The following is a 27,829-nucleotide window of genomic DNA, read 5'->3' on the forward strand; positions in this document are numbered from 1 at the left end:
GAAATAAAATTCAATTGTTTTATTTATGTATATTTATTTCTTTATAAGTATCTGTATTGTCTATTACCAGAGAATGGGTGTCTGGGTGTTAGGCTGGGAAAAACACTGCAATTCATTTTGTATAGAAATATCCTTTTGCTGTATTCATTAATTAATATCATCAAGCCACAATTTCCACGAATTTTGCTGGCATAATGGATTCAGACACCAGCTCTAACAGAGTAATATATGAGTATTTGTGGAACCCAGAACTGCAAAAAATTAATTGGAAATGTTACTCACACATCTAATCAGGAAAAAGGAATATTGCCAGGCAGCCAGTCCAGCCAGTGACAGTTTAAAAAGCAAATATTGGCTGTCCACACACAATTTACATAGCAAAGATCACTTGGACAAAATAAACACTAAAATACTCTAATATAGTAAATATTTCTTCATTAATTTGACTAATTTTATATCATGCTTTAAACAAACATTCTGAATATATTTTTATTTTCTCCACTTTTGCCAAACTTCTGTTACAGATTTCTGTATCTAAGTTACTGACTTAAACACAAAGCCACATACAATGTGGCTTCATATGCTGTGCATAGAGGAGCATCAGTGCTAAGTAAAAAGAGTGGCTGGTTTGATTAAAGTGTTTTGATTCATTTTCTAGTTAATCCTAGATCACAAATGCTGTTGATTTTGGTATCTCTTCATGACACACTTTGTAAAATATTGACTTCACATGGGTGGATATGGGACTGTTGAGTTGTCACTGTGAACTGCTTCCATGATAAAAAGAGATTAAAAGAATACAGGGGAAAGTTCTCATATTGAAATATCATAAGTGTTCGATACTATAAAGTGATCAGACAAACCTTTGGTACAACCAACTGACAATTTTAAAGCCAATGCCCATTTTGTAGCAAATTTCTTTTTTTCAGATCAATCCTCACTTCACATCAGCAGAAAAGGTGGAAGAGTTAAACCTAAGAATTACCTTCCTCAATTAGCTTGTCAACATTCTGAGGGATTAATCCGTCCCAAGATCCAAAAAGTCCTGAAACTTTCCCTGAAACAATTGAGAAAAACTGTGAGCTCTACCATCTAGACAAGGAGTTCCCCACAGGTCAAAAATGGTACATGAAAGCAGCCAAGGAGCCATGCATGTGCCTATTCATACATGCATGTTTAGACAGGAATTACTGCCCTCAGCAATGCCAAATTCAAGAGTTGTACATATTCTCAACAGGATTTGATAGGTCTTGCTTCTGAGAGCAGTAACACCAAAAAACCCCAAAGATGGATACATACTATTTTCAAAACTGAGAGCCAGACTTAGCATGTCTTAGCTACCTTTCAGTGTCCAATTTATTATTTTTTTCAATCAAAAGAACAGATTATAAATTCAGGATGTGTTGTTTTAAAACTCCTTTTTATGCCTATAAAACTAGGCAGAAGCAGCACTACAGCATTCTAGATAGTGTTGAAAAATCATCATAAAGTCAATAATTTCACCCTAAATACATTTAAGCTATATTTCTGCATGGTTTTTCATTTATGTGATGTAATTTTATTTATAGAAATATGACAATTTTTCTTGCAAAGTTATTTCAACATTTGAACGTTTTGTAAACTGTACACTTTCAATCTGTTATGTAAAACTTTTTACCTGTGGTCCAAGAACTTATTCTGCAATGAGTTTTTGAATCCAGATCAGGACAACAGTCTTTTTAAGGACTAAACTGATTTATGGCTTTATTCAGTCAAATGTGCTTATTTCCATTTTTTCCTTGTTTTTCATCTTGATAGCAAAAATCAAAAATAAGGGGGACATGGAATTCCCCATGGAGGTTTCCACCCACCACATAAGAAATAAAATACTATTTACATGAAGCACTATTATCAGGTTTTGGTCCACTGAAATTTTTGATAACCAGTTTAACAGTTAATAAACTTTCCTTCCACAAAGAGACAGCACATGGAGAAAATAGCATCTCAGAACTTTCTTTAGATTTCACAATGTTTCACTATTGAAGTTTACTGAAGAGTACAAGCAAATACATCAGTATTGCAATGACAGCCTGATGCAAAATTTTCCACATCTCAGGCTGACCTCCCAGTCTTTTATCAGCATAAAATCTAAACATAGGAACTTAAAATGCAGTTTACATGACTTCTCTTACCCTGGCTAGGAAAGGGCTAATTGATGTTCTGTGGTACTGAAGCTTGCTTTCTTCATGGCTGGGATTTCACTCCAGCAGTTGCTGCATTGACTCATGGGGCTCAGTGTCTGAATTGGGATTTGAGCCAAAAACAGAGTTGCTGTGCCACAGCTCCCTCTGCAAAGCAGCAAATGATGCTGGATGCCTGGACATTTTAACATAAGTGAATCTATGGCATTCTTTTATTAGCATAACAAGACTGTGCTGCTGACCTAGTTTGCTCGTTAAATTAATGGAAGTTGGAGAAACTAAAAAGAAAATCCTAGGGGGGGTTTCATTTCTGTGCCTACTTGGTTGGATCAGTAATTCCTTTTATTTTCATTTCTTTTCTCCTGGCTGTATAACCAGATGAATTTGTTTTAGATTATTTTCCTATTAACTAAAATTTCCCAGAGGTTCCTGGTATTTGCATTCAGCTATTTCAGTAGCAGATATAACATTGCACTGGATACCCCATCTACTGAAACAATGAAGTTGTAAGGAAATCAGACACATGTTCCCTACAGATGTTTGACCTAAAGCATATTTGAGTTGCCAAATCCACCTTTGGGTCACACTCTTCTCCATCTGGAGATCTACAAACACTGGTCCAAACTCAAGGAGTGATTTTTTAATGTGGGTACCCTACTGAAACTAACAATCATGAATTTAAGTTCTAAAAATCAATGCTGTGAGTGCTAAACACTCGCAGCTAACAAAGACTTCAGTTGGGACTTTCTGGCACTTTGCAGCTCTGAAAACTGGGACACTCTGAGTTTGGTGCTTATATATTAGTTTTATAAGTTTGGCTTTGGAATTCTGACCTTCAAATGCCTGTTCACACCTCCTGGTTTAGTCAAGCCTCTCTTGATCTTTTTCTCCCATATTGTCCAGTGGCAGGAATTGGTCTGAGAAATATGCCAGGGCCAGACAGACTTGTACCCATCATTTCTGCTTCTTTGCTTGGCCATGGGATTGGCCAGAAGAGGAGCTTATTCTCTTATTCACCATTCAGTCCCTTCTGATGCATCTCGTTGCTCTCACAGGAGTGTCAGCAGTAATGAGAGCTTTGTCTTTATGATCAGCTTTATTCATGCCCATTCTACTTTTGCAAGATTGATACTGAAGGGAGCTTAAAGAGTCTCATTCACCCCAGAAGAATAGGACAATATGTTCCATCTACCCAGAGATAAAATGTCTATCTTATTAAAATAATGATAAATGTATAATAGATATTTCTCCCAAACTCAGAAGAAAAAGAAAACAAAACCCACCTGGTAAGGAATACAAGATATCAGTGAACAAGACAAAAAGTCTTGTTTAAGACTTAAACTCTGTGCCAGAAGAAAAGAGAAGGAGGTTTCGTGGATCACTGAGTTTCTAAGTAAAAGGCATCAAGCACTGAGTCCTTGCTGACTGTTTTATACTGAATGAAATCTTTGCAGGAACTTAGTGTTGTTCCCATAATGTGATAATCGAGCTGATACCAGTTCAGTGGAAAGGTTGTGTTCCAGAATATAAACAACCCCATCTGATTTCCCCTTCTATTCTCTCCAGTCAAGGGAATTACTTTTATTACCCTTCATGTAGTTTATTTACTAGATTAGGTACATTGGAAAGCTAAGGAAACTGAGTCATTCATTTAAACATTGAGATGCAGGAAAAAGGGAGTTTGATGAAAACACTATGTCTCCATGAATTTTCTTCCTTCCCCATTTTGAAAATCTAGTTTTCATTTTTGCAGCACTTTGAAACAGACTTATTAATCCACTGAGGGAAATAAACAGCTGGAAATAAGCGTTTCCCAACCGCTGGAAAGACACTAACTGTTTCCTAAGCCATATCCAAGTGGTCACCAAATAAAAGCATAAGGGAAAACCAATTCTTGGCCTGGATCTAAGTCTGTACTAATGAAGAAATCAACAGTAGAGGGCTGGGTGAGTCATTCGTTTTTAAGGATCATCAAATATCCAGCTTCTTAATTATTTATTGGTTGCTAAGACTCGCAGCCAGCACTGTATTCAGAGTTGTTCAGGGCAGCCTTCGCCACACAGTCTAAATTTGGCATACCAGCAGTATCCAGCAATTCACTGGATGTTCAGTAGACATCAGCAATGCACTTGAGGGGTGGTGAAAGCCAGAAATGTCTGTAAAGTGTTGGAGAAGTCATTTTCCAAGCAAAGTGCATTTTAAGGAAGAACACAAAAGTAAGTACACAATAGGCACCAAAAGAATTAACTGGCAGCTCAAAGGGAAATCATGGAAAGTGGCACATTCTTGATGGTCTGTGATTTCTCCTTCTGCCACAGATGATGTTCTTTCTCTAGTCCCTTTCAAGAACACTTACATAAACCCAGTTTCACATGTGCAAAGAGATAGGGGAAAGAACCTGCCAGCCTTTTGACAATATAATTTCACTCATAATAGAAAATTTCCCATCTGAAGTAAAAAAAAAAATTTAAAAAAATCATTATCTTGGGAAAAAATAAAGACATTTGTTCAAGTTCAGATCATACAATTCCAAAACAAAAATAAAAGTATGGAATTAGCTGTCCTATCACCATTCTCAGTTACAATGAAATGCAACTCATAAAGAAAAAAACATCCTTAAGCCCTCATGACAGTATGGCAAGCTACAGTAACCCTTGAGCAGATCCCAGAGAGACCAGCTGAAGGTCAGACTGGAACAGGCACCAGCAGGAGGCTGCACACAGCAGAGACATCCAGGAAAGAGACAAATGTGCAGAACACAGGTGGCTGTGCCTGAAACACTGAAGCAGCCTCAGCAGTCTGTGTAAGTTTGGGAAGAAACATGGGGAATTGGTATTCTTGAGGTTTGAGAGTTTGACTAATATGAGATGGAAAAGCCTGAAAGAGACTTTTCCTGGCCAGAGGAAGTGTCCCACAGCCCTGTATAGCTGTGCATTGCTGACACCCTGCTTTGTTCTCTGGCATGCAGGGCAGTCCCCCCTCTGCACGTGTGTCTGACAAACCCCAAGGGCTATGGCAGTGAGGAGGGATGGCAGGATTGGGAACACACTCATCAATATGGAGCTATTCCAAAGGGTACTGTTTAGCACACAGACCCCTCCTACCTCATATATCTTTAGATGAAATCTGCTTTTACCTATTTTTTATTTCCTTACTGGGAAGTTTTCTCCTCTCTTCTCCAAAAATGTACCTGCAACTTCTTTTTTTAGTCTAGTACTGAACTCCTGGAAAGTGAATAGATAAAAAGCAAGCCTAAAAAAATTTCCAAGACATATATAAACTGAAATATCTTTACATACATTTGGAAGAAAGCCATGTTGTGTCTGGACAATACTTGAAAGGATAAAAAAGTTGTTAAATAGATTAATCATTCACTCATAAAATGTGATTTGAGCAGTTTCAGTTGGAAACTAAAAGGCCAGAAAGAGGAAAGGTGTCATGATGAGAGAAGACTAGAAATTATGAGGTTGTTTGGAACAAGTGAAGAAAACAAGAGGATGAAGAGATGAATTTATTCAAAGATTTGGAAAAAGAAAAATTTGTGGCAAATTCCATTCTGGAAGACACTAACTTAAGCTTGACGAGGAAGACAAGAGGGTAGCAAAAAAACAGGCCAGATTGAAATAGGGTCATCAGATCCAGTGATGTGACAAATAAAAATTAAGTTTCAGCAGCATGTAAGCAAACTAAAATGGAGATGAATAAAAGAGAGAAACACAGATTTGAAATGTGCAGGACAAGAATTCTATCAACACTGAGGAGAAAAAAAGGTGAGAGAAAGAAGTATTAGAAATTTGAATTAATATATATATGTGTATATATATGTGTATATATATATATTACCTGAGAAATAAAAATTGAAGAAGGAAAATAAAAACTGAGTATCAAATCCCTAGTACAAGCTGATGTATCCTGTTGAAAAGCTAGTAACAATTCTTTTTTTCTTTCTCCTAAATGACATGCAGACTAACAAGAACAGAAGTCAAAGTGGTAAATTAAAATTTAATAAAATTTAAAATAGACAAAATATGATAGTTGGTCTCAAATACTAGTATCAATTTTTTGGCTGTAGCAAAACCATTCCTAGGTCTAATTCACAACTTCAGCTGTAAAACTAGAGTAGCTCTGTTTGATTCTGTCAAGTCAAGTTGCTGTAAAAGAGATGAACAAGCCCATAAACTCAGATTTCATCATTACACACATATAATGTAAAAATATTGAAAAGCAAATGTGACTTCCATCACTCAAAGATCTAGCAAAGAGAGAAGGCACATTAGAAATCAGGAAAAGAGGCATGACATTCATCCCTTGGGAAACACTTGAGTTCCCTCATATGACCAGAACACATGTTCTTCTACTCAGACTTAGCAATACAGTTCTCTAGTGGCTCAAATTTACTTGTTCCTTAGAAGAAGCAATAAGAAAACAGAATGAGCTTACCTTGCAAATAGTTTAACTGATTAGTGATGACAAACTCTGTAGACAAACTCTTGCTAAACACTGACACTGATCAGACTTGGTTTATTTTTCAACAGTCACTAAGTCAGGAACTATAAAGCTACTATAAACTTTTGTATATGTTTGGTGCAATGTCAGACTCCAGTAAAGCATAGGAGTAAGGTGTAGGGGGAATCAGCACCAGCAGCCAAATCACAGGTGGAGGACAGAATTCCCCGTTTTGGTGAGCTACCACGTTGTCATCAGGCGTAACTGGTAGTGGAATTACAGCCCCAGAGGGCAGCACAGAGGGAAACGTGAACTGGAGGTGGCAGAGGCGTTGAGTATGACAGGGACCCTGGAACAGCCGGGTCTGATAGAGGGCAGAGGGAACAGCCCCTACACAGCACCGTGCTGAAGCCACTGCTTTGCTCTCTGACCTCCTGCTGGTGCTCCTGCAGGGCACTGCCCTCCGCCACGGAAACCACCCTGCTGGGCATCGCTGCGACCTCAGCCAGCCCATGGACACACACATCTCCATCAGAAACTGGGAACACTTCAGAGCAGCTAGGCTGCTGGTTCTTTGAAGTTCTGCTGGATGCTGAGCACACTTCGGCTGCTCCTTGAGTTTAAATAAGGTAAACTTGACTGTGCAAAACAAATCAATGGCTTTGCTTGTGTCTCCCAGACTGAGAAGTGATTCTTCCTAAGGGAAGGGAAGCTTCCTTCACCGCTGCAGCTCTCTGAGCAGTTAAATATGCATGTGGCCAAACTTGGTCCTTGTAAAACCCAATTGACTTCATTCAAAAAACTCCTATAAAGATGACTGATGTCATTGGAGTCCCACCAGGGATGAATTTGGCCCATGCCATTCCTCCTGTGTAGTCACTGGATAGGAATGTAGGGAAGAAAAGCATACTGGGCTCTAGGACTCCATCTCTCAACAAAACTGCCAGGGCTGGAAAAGAATTACACGTGAATATAAATTTGTCGTACACACTCCATTAGATCACCCAGATCAGCCCCTGCTTTCAGTTGCCCTTGTACGAATTGGAGTTTTTCCTTTCACTACTGAGGGTTGAGCAGGAGCTTCTAGAGGAGTGTGCCAAGTCCCCTGGGAGCAAAATCAGCAGCATTATCCCAAATTTACAGATGAAAAAAACAAAAAAGGGAGTCAAGGTGATTTGCTTCAGCCTACATGTGGTGACAGAGGTAGAAAAGGTATTGAAACTACTTATGGCACCTCGCCACTTAGGCCATGTATTCCTGTGATATATCTTTCTAATTTCCCTCTCCCCATCTCCCTTCTCCCCTACCCCCATTCCCATCCACATTGTCTCTAGCTACACAAGTGGGAAGCTGGGATTAATCCATCCCTAGGGAAACTGGGATTAATATGCAACTCATGCGGAACCTTTAAAAACCCAATGATTTGTGGTCCCCTTTTCAGAGGCACATGCAATCCACAGCTGAAGAGTAACTATTTGCTGTTCCAGCGCACATTCTGAGAGAGGCTTTTGCTCTGTTTCATAAATGTACACTGAAGACCCCATCTGACAAGATTTCTTCCTGCATCCAACAAAAAAACAGGCTTAGGAGGCTGTGCAGAATCAGGCTCTTGCAGAGTACTAACAGTTTATGGGCAGAAAAAGAATGACTGGAATGCAAAGGGGGGGAAGAGAGTGAGAGATGTGCCAACACATCTTTATGTTTTCCTTCTGTAACTGGAAATGGTTAAAAAAAAAAGAATTAAGAGGAAAAAATCTGTATTTCTCTTATAAATACTGCAGGAAGAGGCAACTAGAGTCAGGTGCCTGATTTTTTACTCCTGCAAACTCCCATTCAGAGATGTTTTTATGATGAAAATGCAAAATTTAAAGCAACTGTGAAAACAGAATCAGCTCTCAATTGGCAGACAGAGGCCTAAGTAAGTTTTATTCGCTGCAAGAATGTCAGATTAAAACACATGCAAAGATAGAAAAGAAAGAGAGGCAAGGCAATTAATCATTTAAATTGTGATCCTGATTCAAAAGGCACATTTCCCATTTAATTCCTTTCATTTGTTTTGGGGTTTAGTACAACTTATCTTTTCTGACTGTCATGATTTCGTCTCTACTTTGCTTTCCTTGGAACTGCTGAACTGATACTGCCTAGCAAATTTCAAAATACTGGAGGGAAAAGGCGAACAGTTCCCCCATGCAGCTGGGAGCATGACCAGATAGATAGCCTTTGTTAGCACTAGGGCAAAAGTGGCCTTCTGGGAGGAGGATAAACACGCACATTTAAGTGCAGTACAAGTGACAATAAGAGGTTGTATGTGCATCCTGTGCTTGGCATGCCCATGTAGTTTTAATACGTCTGTATTTCTAATTACGTCCATTCTGGAGGGTTTGGGGTTGTTTTTTGGTGGTTTTTTCTTTTTAATTGCACATAAAAATGCAGGTCCCAAGAAATTCTTGGCAGTCACATCACCAAGCTTCAGGTTTTCAAATGAAACGCTTCTCATGCCCGGCTGGGAGGAGTGGTTTCTCCACCTTTGCGACCCCGCAGCTCTAATGGTTCCCAGGAACCAGTTACTACACGGTTTCTTACCTCGCCACGGGTGTTTCAGTTTCCCGGTGTTAAGGAGAAGGTGGAGAGACCGTGGGAAAGCCTAGGTGGAGTGATCTGAGTCCCTTCCTCCCTCCCTGTGGACCCGACTCGGATTTCTGCCTCGTAGTTGCAGCCCCTGAAAACTTGGTTCCAAGCGACAGTGCCCTTTACTTTCTCGCTCGGCGACAGGATCCCGGGTGCATCCTTGTTCCCTTACTTGGTTCCAGGAGCGACACAAGAGGGACGGGGAAGTTCATCGGGGGCTGTCTCTCTGATTCCCCGTTAAGAAGTGTACGGAGGAAGATGAACCACCCAGGCTCCAGGCTGCCCCTTAACGCCGTGTCAGTGCTCGGGGCTGCTGGTCCCGAGAAGCGGGATGCGGTGCCCCTGGCCCGGCACAGGAGCACTCCGAGGGCGGCTGGTGTGTCCCATGGAGCGCTCCGGGGCAGCGACCCACGCCGGGGAAAGGCGGCAGCTCCGGCGGGGTTTGTGCACGGCAGTCCCTCCAAGCCCCCACGGGGGAGCAGGGAGAGGCGCGGGGGACGACACCTTCACATTGCCTCCGAGAAAAGCTGCCGAGCAAACATCCCGGCCAGGCTGCGCGGGGGCCGGCGCCGCGGAGGGATGGATAGACGGATGCATGGATAGATGGATGGATGGATGTGTGGATGTATGGATGCTCCGAGCTCCAGCCGCGCTCCGCGCATGAGATGCCGGCGGAGCGGAGCGGAGCGGAGAGGCGCGCAGGGCTCCGCGCTCGTCCCGCCCTCCTCCCGCGCTGGGCCAGCCCCGGCTGCCCGCAGGTTAGCGCAGACTTCACCCCGCAGCCCGCACTTGCTGCTTCTCAGATGCCAAAACCAAAAGTCTTCACGCGGTGTGGGAAGTGAGTAGCGGGTGGGAAGCAAAGCCAAAGCAAGCCAGCTTCAAACTCTGCCCCTACTCCCACCGGAGCTGGACGCAGGCACAGGCGGCACTTGCATCCCGAGCTCCCCGAGGGCCTTCCCACGCTGGAGGTGGGTCCGCAGCCCGTCCTGCGAGTGCCTTTTCATTCAGTTACATTCAGTTTCATACAGTTACATTTTCAGTTACGCTGCGCTCGATGGGTGTCCAATAAATAAGAGGGGGAGAGAGGTTTCTCCCCCTTCCCCCTTCCATTAAGTGAGCTACAACCGTACCTTTTTTTCCCTGTCCTTTGATAGGACTCTTTGAACAAAAAAAGAAATAATTATTAAAAGCGGCGGGGGGGAAGGGGAAAGGAGCCGCACTGGACCGAGCGGCTGGCGTCGATGAGCATCCGCGGCCGCGCAGGAGCCGCTGGGCAGCTCCGAGGCCACCTCTGCCGCATCGCTAATTTGCAAAAAAAGAGGCTTCTCTTATCGCGGGGGCACTGACTTGTGGAGGGAGGAGGAAGGTTTAGGGTTTGCCGAGAGGACGAGAAAGGACGGCGGCAAGAGGCGCTTCAAAGGCTCAAGCGGATGCCCCAGCACCGAGCTCTCTCTCCCCCGTCTCGACCCAAGGAGGTTTCGCAGTGGAATAAACATCTCTGATCTAAGACAGCTGCCGGGAATCAAAGGCCGCCCCAATCAGCGCGGAACCGGCCGAAGATGTGACTGAAAAGTGCCCGCTCCTGACAAACGCAGGAATGGGGGTGCGAAGGCGTCTCTCCCCGCAGCGCCTCCAGGCTCCGAGAGCAGCCACAGTTCACCCATTACTCATCTGATTTGTTTTATAACACTTCTGACACCTAATCTTATCAGCTAATACCCACGATTTAGTTACCCGAGACGATTTTTTTTTTCTTCACTAGCACCAAAATAATATTTCACCCTCCGCAGATGTTTATTTTTGTCAGCCTTAAGAAAAAAAACAAAACAAAAACAAAAACAAAACGGAAAAGAAAATTAAAATTAGAAGGGGGAAAGCTAACGCATTGAAAAAAGATCCAGATTTTCCAAGACTGGTAGAAAGAACACAGTCTTGTGTGAGGAAATAAAAACTAAGAAAAAAAATTCCAAAAATAAATAGGTTCTGAATATCGACAAAGAAAATTTACTAGGGAAGAGATCAGAAACCAAATGAACACATATGTAGTCCATGCAGAGTTGCCTGTAAAATAACAATTTATTTTAATACTTAAAAACCACACACAATCCAGTGATAAATGTCAATTACCAATAATCAGCATAAAGTGCCAAACAGCCATACAACTTTTTTTTTTTTTTAATAAACAGAACTTATTGGAATGTCTCTTAATTTGAATACACTGTTCAGAAAGCCAGCATTTAAAAAAATACGCTCTCAAGTTGAGATATGTTCTCTCACACCAGGACACACGAAGACTTTAAGTACCACTAAAACCACGTTGTGCATACCGTCATTTTGACGTATTGCCATCTTTCTTTCCTCTGGGTTTTTTAAATAAGTCCAGAAGTTACAAACATCCTCACAGCACACTAGACCACAAGGTAATAAAAAAGGTCTCCATGTCCCATGAACACTGATCTGTCCCAACACCAAGAACCCGTGGGTCTGAGATCTGGATGGATTTTCTAACATGATAGGACTCCCCACTTGAGAGACTTAGGTCATTTCCAAACATTAATTTTCTTCTCCTTTTCTGAAAACAAACTAGCAAATGAGATTTGCAAGTTGCCCCTCTCCTTGTCTTAATGGTGCTGTGATGAGAAACCACCGTTTCAGTTCTTAATCGTCTTCTGGAACTCTTTGTATTTCCTGAAGTGTAAAAATAAGAAGCTGTATACAGTCAAAAAAAAAATATAAAATAAGAGTTTGGATTTTCTTAAGTAATACTTTTGGAAGCTACGATTTTGGTTTGTTTTGGGGTTTTTTTTGGGGTGGGGGGGTTGATAGGAGGTGTCTTGTGGGTTTTTGTTTGCTTTTAAAGAGATTACAACACGTGAGCACCACCTTTTGGCATAAAGTTTATCAAAGCCACACAAGTCAGCTAGCACTCTTTGTATCATTCACATATATTTTAAATGCAAACCAATCTTTTCACCCACGACTTAGGAAGTAAATTGCTTGGACGGGGGACTGAAGGGGTGCAGGTTTTGCCCTTTTTAAAGTAGAAACAAAAACAAAGCACAAAGTCCAGTGCTCGCATCTCGAAAGTTTTGTTTCTGCTCTAGTTTTGGTGAAAAGTCTGAAGGGGAGGAAAAGTTCACAGAAGCTGGAGATTCAACACTTAAGTTTGGCAGGTTTCAGTTCCTTTACTTGCGTGTGCAGTGTCTTGTGGACCGCTAGTGTTCTGGACTGGCAAAATCCTTTCCCGCATTCTTGACACTTAAAAGGCTTTTCTTTAGAATGGATATATCTAGAGAAAGAAAAACAGTCGAGATGTCAGAAATAACTGGCCTAAACTCAGCAGTGAGCCACCTGAGGGAGAATATGCTGGAGATTTCTTACACCTACTGCTGAGATTGAGAGGGCTGGAGTGCGGCACTCGGGCAATTGTCTGTATGTGTGTGTGCAAGAGAGAGGGGCATCAGAGGGTTATAGGATGCCTTTCTTAGGGATAAGGAACTCCTCTCTTACTTTGGGGCCAGCAGACTGCATGTCTCCATGACACTTCTGAGTGATCATAGAGGCAGAGGACACATGATGCAAATGGAGGGTAAAAACATCAGTGGAAGCTAAAAAGGAGGTTGTGAAAGTTGTCTTTACGGAGGGAGTGTTGTATATCTTCCAGTGTGAGTTACCTGAGCTCTTCCACCAACACTGGGCAGAAGAAAAATTGGAAGGAACACTCTTAGTTGGATGGGTACTTTACTTTCCTTATAAAAATCTTGAGTGTAGATAGGTAACAGGGATAGTACACAAGGGAAAAAGAACAGGAAAAGAAAAACAGTTACCTGTGATCCCTCAGGTGATCCTGTCTTCTGAAAGCCTTGTGACAAATATCACATGTGTAGGGCCGTTCGTCGGTGTGGGTTCTTTCATGGATCAAAAGGTTGTAGGACTTAGTGAAGTGCCTGCCACAGAATTTACACACAAACTCCTTCTTGGTTTTGGACGGTAACCTTCCCCGCGTGGGTTTCTTTTCTGGAGAGAGTTTAGTCACCTCAAGCAAAGACCCCAGCCCTGCAGGCGAGCCCTGACTGTCTGCCTGTCCCAGTTTAGAGTGGTCCTCTTGTGTGGCAGCGACTGCTAAGTTGGCAAAGTCAAAGCGGGGTTTGGCTTTGAGGGTCATGTTGGCAGCCTCTTGCTTGGGCTGGATGACATGTGGGAAGAGCGGGAAGGTCGGCAGTTGGAACCGTGCATCCACCAGGCTGGAGACGCTGGGCACTTTGGAGAAGGAGGAGCGGGGCAGATGCATGGCTGGGTAGCCCAGAGTCCACTGGTGCAGGTGCACGGCGTGCAGGGCACTGAAGCCATAGAGGTTGGAGAGGTGGTCAGAGGGCACGGCGGGCAGCCCGTTGAATGCTTGCAGGAAGGAGTAGTTGGTAAGCTGGAGGGAAGGATGGATAGGCACTGGGGCCGGCAGGGTTTTACTTCCCATGGTGGCCGCTCAGGAGGACGATCTTGGGAACAGAGGAAAATATCTGGAAAATAAAGATGGAGTGGGGAAGAGGGAGAGGTATATTTACATTAAAACTAAAGTACCTTGCATCACCTCTCATAAATATCCCTCTCCAACGCCACAGGAGGAGGAGGAGGTTGCCTTGGAATTAGAGGCCTGACCAGGTCTTTACTGTGAGTGTATCCCCAGGTTCTCCCTCTCTCCATCTCTCTCTTGCACACAAATGTTGTACTGCATCCCCAATTATTCCCAGCAGCAACCCCTGCTATGCAGACTTCCAACGATCCTGTACACAGGGATAGCCAAAATGCCATTTTGGCCCAAAAAGCTCAGTCATTTCCTAGTAATTTAAAATCTCTTCCTGGGTGACCTCAGACTTCAGAAAATAGTGAGATACTGCCCACTACATCTGTCCACAGAAACTGTGTTTAGCCCTGACTCTTGAGGTGACATGGAGAAGGAAGGGTGCGGAGCTTGCTGCCCCTGAGTTGCTCAGCTCCCGTGGTCTGGCCTCAGCCAAGCCTCTGAGATGATGGAGGCACTTGGATGCTCAGAACTGCATGCTCTCCCTCTTTCAAACAAATAAAATAATTTTGGTGAAAAAAACATTATGGGGGAAATACCAGCGAAAGGCCTCCCTCTTGTGTACTGCAGAAAGAAATAGGAAAATGCTGAATTTGGGTGACGAATCCGAAATGCCATTTGCTCTTCCCAGGGAGAAGTGCCTGGCTTCAAGCCCACATCCTAATCTAAGCAATTGCTTAATTAGAGCCCTTCAAAAGGCTAAAAGACTGGCAAGACCCTTCCCATGGGGCACGCAGACCAGCAGCTGTAGGGCCTCAGCCCTTCCTTGGGCTGGCTGCCACTGCTTTGGTCTGTGTTTCAGGGTCCTGCCAAGCCCCTGGCCTCTCTTCTTAGCTGGATCCCTACCCATCCCACCCCACAAGACAGAGGGGAAAATGCTACAAGGCAGCAGCACTGAGGCACATCTGGCCCAGTCTGAAAATTCAGCCCTGGCTGCTGTCAACCATTTGGCAAGAGATGCCTCCCGAGGGTTGTTGGTGGGGATGCAGCTTCCTCCCTTTGTGGGTGTGAGAGAGCACCCATGGATTTTTGGAAGCATCACATCCCTGCATCCCAGAGAGCCTCCTCCTTACTCCACAGCCCTTAACTTATACACACTTGCCCCTCAGTGAGCTCTGGGATTTGCCTTAAGTGGGGATATTTTTTGCCAGAATCCCCACAGGTTTGCTGCAGGGTCCACACAGGGTCTTTATAAGATCCTGACAGGGTTCCTGCTGAGTCACAGCAGGTTCACCCACAAGATCCCCACAGGGATCCCCAGCAGGATTCTCAGAGTGTTTGGATTAGAGTTCATCCCCAGGTGAAGAGTGAAGCCCCTTTGGAGAAACGGAGGCAGCAAAGTACAGCAGTGCAGTAATTGTCCCTCTGAGCTGGAAGTCTGGGGGTGTGGAAACTGGTGGTGGAAGAGGTCTAAAGACCAAGGAAACAAAACTGATTTATATGTGTGCTGTTGCCTGGAAAGGAGCTGCGGCTGGGAGGGTGTGAGAGGGAGAAGCTTACTCTGAGTAGCTCTATACTCCAGGCCCACCTTTTACTGTGCATAAATCAGCAGCAGGAAGAGAGACTCAAACCTTAGAGGAATTCCACTGCAATGACCCAGAATAAGAGACTGTGACATTTTCTGGTTTTCAATTGGATACATTCCTGATAGTGACTATTGAAAAATGCACACATTATATTCCCTATTCTCTTCCCTTTCCTCTTTTTTTCCCCTCTTTCTATTTTTGTTCTTTGGTTTGTAAATTTTGGCTTTGTTTTTTGGTTCTGTTTTCTGGATTTTAGGATTGTTTTTTGTTTTGTTATGCTCTGCTTTTGGGTTTATTTTGCTTGGGGTTTTTTTTTGTCTTTTTTTTTTTGATGGTTTTTTTTTTGGGTTTTTTTTGCTAAACTATTTAACAAATAGTTGAACCAAGCAGACTGTTTTGTTGCTCCACTGGGGATATACTTTGATTTAGTTAGTGCTGCCTTATACACTAAGCATGTCCACATCACAGCACAAATGCCTCAGCTGGTGACCCCAAGAATAAAGTGCACAGAAAACACTCTTGTCCTCTCATCTGGGTACCTGCAAATGTCTGTTTCTGTCCCTCACAATGGTTCCATGTCTGTTTCCCTTTCTAGGTAGCTCTAGATCTCTCAGACATGAAATAGGCTCTTGCAAATGAAGTTTATCCCTCTTTCTTTCTTTGTATCCTTAGAAAACACTTAATATGGAATATACAAGCAGAAATCTATGTCAATATGAGTAAGCTCTTGCTTGAAAACATTTTAAAATTCTCTTTCAGTTTTCCCAATTAAAAACAAGGCATAAACTAAGGAGAAATACAGTCAGGTCATAATAGAATCCATTGCACCCACAGTTTAAAGTTTTTGCTAGAGCAGCTCTGTTAAATTTAAAAAAAAAAAATGAAGAAGGATGAAAAAACAAAAGACAACAAGTGGAAAAAAAAAATAAAAGAGAGAGGAGAAGAAAATAAGAAGAAAAGAGGAGGTGGGAGCAGAGTGTTCATGTTACTACAAGTTTCTTGGCACTTTTCCAGAAATGTGAACTACACTTTTGCTCCGTACGACCGAAATAGTCAAAAATATGGATGAAGAGCTATTTCATAGGCTCTATGTCAGGCTATTTCATAAAGAAGTCCCCTCGCTTCGGGACATCAAAGCGAATGTGTTTCACAGTGTAGTAACTCTGGTCTCCCACTCGCCCGCAGAGAGATCAACATTTCTTTGATTTTGGTGTCACCTCCACCTTTAATTCTGCTTCATGTAAACAGATCGTTATCGGGTCTTCTTTCCTTTTTTTTTTTTTTTTTTTTTTTTTTTTTTTTTTTTTTTTTTTTTTTTTCTTAACAGAAGAAGACCCCGCGAGTTCTCTGCTTGAATTCCCCCGTTGCAATAAAACCGTGCGGGGTTTTCTTTTTAACACAAAGTAGCTCGGTGAGTAATTAAGAACAAACCACTTGTGTTCTGACTGAAACAAAACCCACTCATGCCAAGATAAATTTACCCTGCAAAATAGGATCATAAACTTGAAAGTCTACATCTGTCTCCAGCTTTCTTACCCTTTGCCCTGAGCGAAGATACGGTAATGCTATTGTCCAGTTGCCACTGTTTTAAGACCATTTCAATCTTAACCTTCCAGATTAAATTCTTACCTACTCTATATGCCAGAAAAAAAAAGAAATCTACCCGGCTTTCTGCTGGTAGCATAGCAAGAGGGGAAATTAAATGGATTTTTAAGTAATCTTGTGGCTAGTCGGTATTTTTCCTTTCTACATTGAATTATCAATTTCCGATGTATCCTTTGAAAGGGATATTTGTTACATTAAATACCTGACTCATAAATAATGAGGTTTGCTAATTAGTTCCACATGGAAGAACGGAGGAGGTAAATTACCCTGAGAACGTTGCTTATTTTTACAAACATGATAAAGTAGCGGGCATAAAATGATGCATTCTTGCGAGAACCTCAAACTACAGCAATCAGGTTCTTCTGTCAAAAAAAGTTCCCCAGTTTTGCCTGAATTTCTTTCAAGTCTGATAGCCTCGTCCTTTCAGCTGCACGCTTCGGTGTACAGCATTTTGCCACCAGATCGGCTATTTATTTTGTCTCCTTTGAGGGGAAGAAAATTTCCCTTCCTAAAGTTAAAGCGAAGAAATTGAGCTTCTAAGTTATCTCTGTTTGGGAAACTAAGTGGAAAGGGAATAAAACTGCCCTTTCGCTCTTCATTATTAGAGCGCGGTGCTCTTGAGGAATAAAATGGATTGCTCAGCACAGATTTATTCAAAGTATTAATGAAGTGTGCAGAATCTATTAAAGCAGGTTTATTTGGGGCTAATTGAGCGTGAAAGAGTTAATTGCTAACATTAATGAGCACTGGAAGGACTCAGTCAGCGTGTGCCTTGGATATCTCCGCTCAATCCTTATAAAATCATCATTCACATTTTATCACGAAATCGGTGTTGACAAGTCTCCCCAGACCACCGCTGCGAGCGCGGGTGAATGAGATGGGCTTTAGTTTCTCAAATAATAATAATAATAAATAATAACCGGGGTCCGAGTGCACCAGCGATGGCTGCACTGCCCGGGGCAGCCTTTCATCCAAAACAGGGAAGATCCCCGGGCTCGGCCCCGGAGGGACCAGGGGCCCACGGGCGGGAGCGCGGCCCCACGGCGGGCACGGCTGGCTGCCCCGCAGGGGCCAAGCTCCTCCACCTTCTCCCCGCAGGAGTTCTTAGGTAGTTTGGGAGTATTGTGTGCGTGCTTCTACAATTCCCTCGGGTATGGAAAGGCCCCCGGCACAACATTCACCCTCGCTTTCTCCCTAGAGAAACAGCCGGTGCCTCCCCTGCACAGGAATAAATCGTCCTTCCTCTCTCCCCGCCGCAGGGAGGATTTCTTGCCTCCGTACTCCCCGCTTCCCGCGGTGACAGCACGCACAGCCGGGGCAGGGACAAGGCTTGGCGGTGACAGCCCCGGGGACAGGCAGGGCACGGCGGCGCATCCCCGGGCCCGGCCGCCCGCCCGCAGCGGGACTCAGCCGCGGAGCCGCAGCCCCGGGGCCCCGGGCCCAGCGCTGCCCAGCGAGCGGGGCTCGGGCCTCTTTCTCTGCTCACTCCGGACTTACTGAACTGGACCTACTGTGCACCTGTCCGGGACCCTCCTGCCTGGCTCGCGATTTATCAAACAATTCCTGCAGCGCTACGATAATCTCCAAAATGCTCTATTTTTATAGTTTCCCTCCCAAAAGCCAACTATAACAACCATACCCTAATCCTCGGCTTTGCACTGACACTTTATAGGCTCGGCCTCGAGAGAAGCTTAGTCTCTCCTGTGCTGAACTTGTTTTGATCCACTCAGACAAATATAAACATCAGGCTCATTTCTGTTATGGCCTTGGGAAGAAAGAGAAAAGGCTTTTCGTATCCTAAAACATTAGAGTTGCAAGAAAAAGGGAAAAAAAAAAAAGAAAAAAAGAAAGAAGAAACCTCGCAGAAATAAAGAAATAAGAGAAGGAAGAGTAAAGAAAAGCCAATCATAGAAAGGAGAAAAGCTGGAAGTTCAAGGCCATAAAGGACATGCAGGCTTCTGTTTTCTCGTATGTGTCATTTTTAGCTCGGGTTAGAAACATTGCTTCTCCGCAAGGGGGGGAGACACAACTTTGAAAGGGGAGGACAAATCTTTAAATAGCATCAAAATATCCGAGACCCATGTGAAGGCTTACCCCAGCCCTCCGCCCGCCTCAAAGAGAACAGTCCTCCTCACGTGAACCACAATTTCCACGCTTCTGCACCATCCAGTGGATCGTGGGAGGGGACGGGGGCAAAGAAAGAAAGGAGGTAGGGTAAAGGAAGTGTTTGAATCGATATCCCCAACCCCCGAGGCTTGGCAAAATAAAAACCAAACAGAATGAGTTGTTCTTTTTATTTACCTAATCCCGATCTGTGCTCCACCGCTGGCAGAAGTTAAAAGATCCTGGGCTAAATTGGAGCTGGTAAAATAAAATAATGGAAAAAAAAATGGGAAAGAAAAAAAAATTTAAAAAATAAAAAAAATAAAAAAGGAGGCTGGGCTAGGTCAGTGTCTGTGCTGGCCCTGGGGGGCACAGCTCACCCCACCCACCCCACTGCTCCTCCAGCGGGTACAGGCAGATCCGAGCGGGGCCAGGTGTCCAGGTGCTCCGGCCGGCGCGGCCGGAGGCGCTCTCCCTGCTCCTGCTCCCGGAGCCGGCTGCGTGCGCTGGAGTGCGAACGCGCCCGGGAGCAGTCGCGCTCAGACTGAACCGATCCCTTCCCTCCTGCCTCCTCCTTATTTCAACCCCCCCTCCCAGCTCCCCCCTCAACCTCCCACCGCACTCCGGGCATGCGCACGCACGGAGAAAGTTTCTGGCTGGGAAGAACCAACTTTTCAACCCGCTTCTCGCGGAGGCGCAGCAGCCCGGGGCTCGCAGCCCGCAAACCTCTCATCTCGCCCCCCCGCCCCGCTCCCTCAGCCTCGCCCGGAGCATCTCCCCAGGGCCCGCTGCGCTCGGCCCCCGCTGCGGAACGTCCTCCCGGGCCGGGGGTTCCCCGCACGGCTCCGCCGCGGACGGGGCGCTCTCCCGGCGCCGCTGCCCGCGCCCATCCGGCCCCGCCGCTCCGTTCTGCACCTCACGGCTGCCAACGGGGCCGAACCGGGCCGAACCGCGCCGAACTGCTCCGAACCGTTCCGAACCGTTCCGAACCGCGCTGAAGCGTTCCGAAGCGCGCCGCTCCCGGCCGCCGCGCTGCGCCCCCTCCCCGCCGAGCAGAGCCGCGGGACGGGAGTCAGCGGGACCTGCCCGGAGGGCAGGAGGGGGACAAAGGCAGGAACGATGAAAAAGTGGGGGGACAACGGAGGCAGAGAATCTGCTCCCGCTCGGTGGATTTAGGGATCTCAAGTTTTTATGACTCTCTGAGAAGATCCTCAGAGAGGAAGGATCCCGGGAGCCGCTTACCTGTAAAGGGTCCACCCCCGGGTTAGAGCCGCTTCCTCCGCCCGTCCCATCATCCCTCCTGATCCCCACTTTAAGCCCCAGCGCCCCTGACGTGGGTGCCTTCCTCGTGTCCTTCCTCCCACGGGCCGGGAGGGTTTCTCCCTCGCCCCGGAGGGGTTCCACGGCCAGCGAAACTCCGAGGATTCCCCGCGGACAGGGAGCCGCAAAGCTCTGCTCACGTCCGGGGGCGCCTGCCCGGGCGACACAGGAAAAACAAAATAACCCTCGAAAGAAAAAGGTTAAATGTGCTTTATAATTAATCCTGAGGCCGTAATCTCCTCGGTTATTTGTTTTTCTATTCATCCATCCATTCACACTCCTTTAGATCCGGGAAGGGGGGAAAATTGCTTGGGTATATTACAATGTCCCGAGAAGCCAGGGTAATATAATACGCGAGCGAAGACAGATCCGTCAGGATAACACGGTACCGTGCTCAGGGACACTCGTGTCTTTTTATTGTTCATGACACTCCTGTTATTACACCTTCTTTTTTTCTTTTTTCTTTTTTTCTTTTTTTCTTTTTTCCTTTTTTCTTTTTCTTTTTTTTACCGTCTCCGAAGGAAAGACAAGCAAACAAATAAAACCAAAATCAACAAAACAGCAATAAGAAAACACTGCGTTATCATCCTGCAGAATAATGATGATCATGATCATGACAGCAGCGTGGAGAAGCAACCCTAGCCCTCCATTTCAACCCCAAATTCTCTCTATTTTTATGAACAATTTGGAGTCTAACATTGCACTCTGCTCCAGGCAGGCAAAGAGGTTTTCGCTCCCTGCTTTTGTAAACGAGTGGCATTTTAATGAATCAAAGGCGAAGCAAAGACGTTCCCAGATCTTCAGTTCTCTCACATTTTATGCTGTCATTTTCACTCTTTCTTTATTATACAGACACACACTCAACACCCCCCCCCCAAAAAAAAAAAAACAAAAGAAAACCCCACAACCCCCCCACCACCGATCAAGGAAAAAAGAAAAAAAAAAAAAAAAAGGAAAACTCTCAAGACCCAAACTCATAAAAACCTCATATTTTCATTCTTGTCGAGAATACCATCCGCTGCTGTAAGCTGACTTCTTTGAATACGTTTGTATTTTCAAATATGGTTTAAGTCCAGTTGTCTGAACACGAATGTAATATTCCCAAGTGTCCCCAGACCAAGATACAGACCACAGACAGGCTTTCCTAACCGGAGATGTATCTTTTCCCATAAAAAAAAAAAAAAATCTTGCTATAGCTGAGGGTGGGTGCATGCACTAAAAAAACAAAAATCGTAATTCTCTTTAGAAAAACAGCGGATTAGCTGAGACGGTAAACACAAAACCAGCTAAGATACCTGCACGTGCTGCCTTTGAGGGAACAAAAAACCCCCACGCACTTCCAGATACAAACCCCACCATTCCGGAATAAATACTTAAACATAGAAATAAGTGGCAGTAAATGATCTCATTGTCTACGGGGGAGGGAGACAAAAAATTATCCTCACAAGAAAATAGTTTATAATCAAATCAGGTCGTTGAGATATCACTCTATTCTAGAGTATTCCTGGAAGCTGTAGCTGAAAGCTGTCTGAATAACGTGTCGTCTGATATTTACGTATTTGTTAAAAAATAAAAATATTTGGATTTGTCATCCCACTGGCGATAGAATCGAAGTTTCAGGTTAACTGTCTTGTTAAGTGCATTTGTTTTAAATAGCTGGTGTTTCAGTTACGAAGCGTATGTTGTTCCAAAACCTTTATTCTCGAATGGATTTTTATGATGTCCCTTGCTAATTTGCATTATGTCAACTTGCAGCGGTGGGGAACCTAATACCGGGAACGGTGAACAAAACCACTCTGACACGCAGGGAATATGCTCGCTTTTCCACAGGGAAGATCTGCTGTCGATTAGGAATGTTACGACTTCAAGAGAATTGTGAAAAGTGAAGGCATCTGCTCCCAAAGCTAGCCACGTTGGTAGGATTTAGACATGACAGCGAAACCCAATTCGTTTTAAGAGAAACCTGTGGGTTGACTGGGGAGATCGGAGCCCCCATTCCTATTTCCCACCTGTATCCCCTTCCCAAAATCATTGCCGTCCCTATCTTGTCCCACGTATCTGCTAGTGAAAGGCCCCCAGGTCTAGGCAGCCCATTTTCGGGGAGCAGCATCCCGGACATCACCCCGTGCCCAGCACACCGGGGCTGTCCGTCCGCTACGCTCCCGCAGCCCCGGAGCCGCCGTCGGGAGCTGCCGCCTCGCCCCGGTGGCGGCGGTGCCGGTGCTGGTGCCCGAACCGGGGGGAGCGGCTCAGTGACCCTTGGGGAGCAGACTCAGGGGCACGGGGAGAACATCTGAGGGCATTTCCCCGTCCCGCCCATGGGGAGCCTGTTGCGCTTGCAGCCTCCTCTCTAACGAGTTCTGGGTTCCAGGGCTAACCCTGCGCACCCCGGGCACGGGCGACCGCGCCTCCTTCGGTTCACGCTCCCTTGGATGCCGGTCATCCCTGGATGCACCTACACGCGTGCTGGGAGAGGGCTACACAGCCTGACTGATGTTCCTCTTCCCTGCTGCAGCTGGGATACCCAGCTTCACCCACTTAACCTTTGCAAGGAAAACGATTCCCGACCCCATTCCATAGCCATGGGCAGGATAAAACTCCCTTTTGCTTCAGTGGGACTTTCTGCCCACCCAGGAACTGCGCTTGTCCCTTAAAGTTCTTTTACTGAGAAGAAACAACTGTGCTACTCGCGAAGCACCATCCGCCTCTGGGGCCGGGGGGAGCAGCGGCTCCGGCTGAGCAAGGGGAGGTTCGTGTGCTCGGCGAGGCCAGGGGCTCCATCTCTCCTGGAGTCTGGCGAACGCAGAGGCGGTGGGTGGGGGCTGGCTGGGCAAAGCAGCCTCCGCTCGGCAGCCCCGCAGCTCCCAGCGCTCCCGGGGAAGGGAAGCGGGAGCAGGACTGAGCAGCCGGCAGCGCTCGGCGGAGGTTGCAAAGCTTCGCTCCCGGAGCTTTACCGGGAGGATGGAGCAGCCCCGGAGGCAGACGTGCAGAGGAGAGCAGGCACAAGTGCACTCAGCATTCCCCTCCTTGTCCTCACTCCTCCCCGGGCAAGGTGTAACGCCCCCGTTATCTGTGGCACCCGGGATACACACACACACACACACACACACACACACACACACACACACACAGAAATGTATACATGTGTTCTGCTTTTCTTCGCTTTTCCTGGTTTCTCCTCTTCCTCACATTTTGCTGATGGTCGCGGTGAAGGACTAGAGCGTGGGGACTCTGCCCTCTCTGGAATGGCCCGGACTAAGACGAAAAGCGAGAGTCAGAAAGGGGCAGGAAAGGCCACGAAGTCTCGGGGCCCGAGCGCTGAGCGTGGCCGGGACCTGCGGGTGGCGGTGGGAGCGGGGCAGGGCAGGGGCTCCCGCACTCCCTTTCCCAAACTGATCCCCCGCTCCCTCCCGAGCACAGTTCGCTCCCCAGGTTCCATGTAGCCTTAGTATTTTAATAGCTGCTAATGACAAGAAAGGGAAGAATAGCAGCAAACAACGAGGGTGGAAACTGCTCCCGCGGTGCGAGTAAACGCTCTTCAAACAGCAGCTCCCGCCTCCATCCCTGAAAAAGAAAATCGGTGCAGAGATGGATATAACGCTGTTCTGCCAACTTTAGACCTTTTTGTGTTTTTTGTTTTTTTTTTCAAACTTCCACGGCTCCCTGAAAATAAAAGCCAAACTTTGGAACATCTCCATTTTGAGGGGGAAATCGTTTTCGCTTGATTGCGATGCTGAGATGTAAGGCTGCCCTTTAATCTATTGCCGCCCTTCTCTAGAGAGTTGCTGCGGCAGGGGAGAGATCCGCGGGCGCGCAAGTCCCGCTTGGTCCCCCCCGCGCTCCGCGCAGCCCGCGGGGACAGCCCCCTGCCAGCAACTTCTGCGGAGTAGGAAAGAAAACCCAGAGCACGGAATAGAGCGATAGGGGATTTGTCTTCTTCAAGAATCACAATGGATTTTGCAAGCAACTAATTAAGCTCGAGATCTCCCCCCACCACCAGTCCCCCGCCCTACACACCCCTTGTTTGCAAAGCGGTGTGAAGTCGGTTGTGTAAATGATTCCACTTTAACTTCCAGCCCCTTTAGATCACTAATAATGCCGTGGTGGTGCTGCTCACACTGGTGCAGTGAGAGTCAGCATTTCCATTATAATTTCCTATTTTCAGGAGTTTTTACAGTGGTCATAAAAATTCAATCCAGGCTCAAACTTGGCATCCTAGGGCTCCTCCCAGGAGTCATTTCTTTTTGTTGTATTTGAAAGAGGAAACCATTTATCTGTTTTTACATTGCGAGAGAGCAACAAAAGGAAGCAAAAGCAGGGTTTGCAGAACATTTTTGTATTTTATATCACTTGCTTTTCCTCAGCTTTGCAGTATCTGCCATAGTTGCTAAAGGAGTACAGTACACAGTAATTAATAACACATGAAAAACCATCAGGTTATAGAGAAACCAGAGTCTGCAATCAGAACTGGTCGTATAAAATACTCTTTATCATTCTGAAATACTTTGATTTTCTAAACCAATAATTTATTAGCAATCCTTCCAAAATGTAATTTGATGCTGGGGTTCACTGATTCAAAATGAACTGAACATTTTGGAAATCTGAGAAAGTTTTTGTATGTGCTCATTTTTAAGAAAAATTTTGTAAAAGTACAGATGTTTGCACTGCAGATTTGAGTGTTCTATCCTCCAGCCTCCTCTAAGCAAGTATATGTACAACAGTCAAATAATCTTTGGATTTAGGTGTCCCTAAGTATTCATTTATATGATGGATTGTAATGGCTATATGGTTCCCTTGAAACCATTATGTTCTATCAGGTCAAAACCAGCTTCTTAAAAAAGTTCATTTAATACAAGGGTGGCTGGAATGATTTGTGTACATTACATTTGCTCACATACAATTCCCATATCTGCTGGAAATTGAGTAAGGATTTAATGATCCCAGAGGAACTGAAGGCTTTGGTGACATGAGTTCCAAAGGGGCCTGTGAGACAAAGACCAGTGTGAATTGGGACACTCAAGTAGAATGCCAGCGAAGCCTGGACATCACATCATTTTGCTGTGGATTATGCCTATGCCACATGTTTTAAAGGGAAATCCTCTCTCTGCTACTATAAAATATACAGTTCTGCTAGCCTGGAAACTCAGTAGGGGTATCCTCCAACTCATCCAGCTCTGGTTTGTTTAGGAAAAAGGATCACCAAGAGCAATCTCTCAGACTTCAAAGAGTAACTTCTAGGTAGTACCAAAAGATATGTAGGAATTAGAGTTAAATGTGTATACATATAAATACATATACACTAGAAAAGGGAAGAACCTTTGTATGTATATGTAAGTAGAAAGAGATTAACACAGAGAGAACTACAAGGTGCACAATGGAAGTAGGAAGATAAGTATATTGAATCAAGGAATAGCAGTGACTTTTATAGTTTTAATTCTTTTAATGATATGTAACTTGATAAGGCTTATATTTACTATTGTTAACACTTAATAGAGGACTCCATAACCTTCGGTGAATAAAGGCAACATTTTCTTGCTGTGATCTGTCAATCATAGGACTGGAATCAAAATTCCACAAGATTTATCTTCCATGGAGTGATTTCACCACAGTGACATTGGGCTAGTAACCCCCAGTGGATCCAGCACTTCCTGAAAGCAGGAAGCTTCCTGTTGAGATCATTTTTGAGAAACTTTTCCTTTTTTGTTTCATTGACCATATGCTGGCACATACACAGATCCAATGGTCCTTGTTTTAGGTATCTCAATTCTTAGCCTGAAGGTTAGAGAATGGGTATTTCTACATTTTTATCAGACTTTATCTTCAGGACTTCATTAGGTGCATATCTGCAGTAGTTGATAGGTCACACACCTATATGACAGCAAGTTTGTTACAAATGAAAAAATGAAACATTTTCTGCACCAGAAGTGGTTAGAAAAGCTTTTCCTAGAACTCAATTACAGCAACATTTCATGGCAACAGTTCAGCATCTCCTTTGGGATTAGCAGGACTAAAGATAGCAGTACAAATTGACAGGACTCCACTATTTACATCCTAATTATTTGGGTCATGTTTTGGCTTTGTCCAGTGCATAGGTACGTAATGAAACAAGGCTCTGAGTTCAGTCAGTTGCCAATGCTCCTATCCCCTCGTCCCAACAGACTGGACACTGGAGCCCAAAGGTTCATTCAATCATGTGCATGAGGGGTGCTTGGACCATCCTTTGTGCCACAGAACTCTAACAATCTGTCAAGAACTATGAGCTTTCCATGCCTTTGACACAACAGCTGGCACTGCAAACGGGGAGAAGAGGTGCTGAAGATGGGGAAGGTCTTGTGAAAGCCCACTCCACAGTTTTGGACTAACTCCAAGGGCAGATCTGCTGGGTCAGCTCTGTAGAATCACAGCCTACAGCTCAGGAATGTGGGTAGTGTTTTAAATATCCTGAGCTTGGACTTTGGAAAGACATCCAGGGAGGGCAGGACCTGGCTCGATAACCAATGGGAGTCATCTTTAGAACAGGTTTGGGTCCTTCACTGTTTCAACAAATATTTGAAACTGCCACTATTTCATGTCCTGTAGAGTGATAGAAGTTCACTACAGGACTGAGAGGTTCACACACTGGGGCCACCCTCCCCACCCCAAACAAATGTGCAGTCCATAGCCGCTGGTCCCAGCTCTGCTGCCCACGCCCTTGGCTGCAAGCCCATCGGCCAGTGCTGCTGGCAGACACAGTGACCACCTCTCTGCAGGGGACAAGGACATTGTAAATTCAATTGCATCAGTCCCTGGTCCTCTAAACCACATCTGTGCCCCCTCTCTTCTATAACATGATGATTACCAGAGGCTGGCTGGTCCTTAGCCATATGTACACTGCTGACACGACTGCATGAAGTTGAAGGAGCCATGGAGTTCAAGTATTCTTTCTCCTACAGAAAACTATATGATTTTTTATTATTGACTTCAGTGGCATTAATATCTAACAACTGTAGTATTGTGTCGCTGCAGATCCAATTTCTAGGCTTTTACTCAGTGGAAAGGTGTTATTTTAACACAAAGTGTTGTTTTTAATAATACAGGACTAGTGCCTGGCTAAAGTACATAGAAATATTGATCTGGTGAGAATTTTATTATTTAGAACAAGCCTAAAATGATGTTTATTTAGGATAATATATAAGAAATCAGAATTTTAGTTATATAATCACTCACAATGGTTTTCCTGTTTTTAGCAGTTTCTAAATATATAGCAGCACTATAGGAAAAGAAAAGGAGATTTTTTTAGGATTTTTTTTGGTTTGGTTTTTTTTTCTTCTGTAGTGTTAACTTTCAAAAATGATATAACTTCCCTTTGAAACCACATGGAAATAAACCTGAGGGACCAACTAAAAGTCACAAAAGCAAAGGAAGTTAAGAGTCAAGTTGGAAAGACAATTATCTGTCATACA

The 27,829-nt window shown here is 44.8% G+C and overlaps 1 protein-coding gene across 3 annotated transcripts; it reads right to left on the reverse strand.

The window, feature by feature from the left end:
* Nucleotides 1–11,295: 11,295 nt before the first annotated feature.
* Nucleotides 11,296–19,622, reverse strand: OSR1 (odd-skipped related transcription factor 1). Of its 3 annotated transcripts, none has more exons than XM_019005868.1 (4): nucleotides 19,457–19,622; nucleotides 19,266–19,325; nucleotides 13,082–13,771; nucleotides 11,296–12,543 (listed from the first exon to the last, which is right to left on the reverse strand). In XM_019005868.1, the coding sequence occupies exons 3-4, from the start codon at nucleotides 13,726–13,728 to the stop codon at nucleotides 12,408–12,410; spliced, it is 783 nt and encodes a 260-aa protein (XP_018861413.1). In that variant the 5' UTR covers nucleotides 13,729–13,771; nucleotides 19,266–19,325; nucleotides 19,457–19,622; the 3' UTR covers nucleotides 11,296–12,407. The 3 variants fall into 3 exon arrangements, with proteins under 3 accessions (XP_018861413.1, XP_018861414.1, XP_015475840.1); XM_019005869.1 differs by having other exon boundaries at nucleotides 11,296–11,942; nucleotides 12,444–12,543; nucleotides 19,266–19,622; XM_015620354.2 differs by having other exon boundaries at nucleotides 19,266–19,622.
* Between the last annotated feature and the right edge of the window lie 8,207 nt (nucleotides 19,623–27,829).

The sequence above is a fragment of the Parus major genome, chromosome 3 (assembly GCF_001522545.3).
Source record: "Parus major isolate Abel chromosome 3, Parus_major1.1, whole genome shotgun sequence".
NCBI classification, from domain to species: Eukaryota; Metazoa; Chordata; class Aves; order Passeriformes; family Paridae; genus Parus; species Parus major.

Excerpts from the sequence above, each read along its gene's own strand:
- OSR1 (XM_019005868.1), bottom strand. The coding sequence starts at position 13,728 with ATGGGAAGTAAAACCCTGCCGGCCCCAGTGCCTATCCATCCTTCCCTC. Across the intron at positions 12,544-13,081 it reads GATCACCTGAGGGATCACAG|ATATATCCATTCTAAAGAAA; the intron begins GTAACTGTTTTT and ends TTCTTTCTCTAG.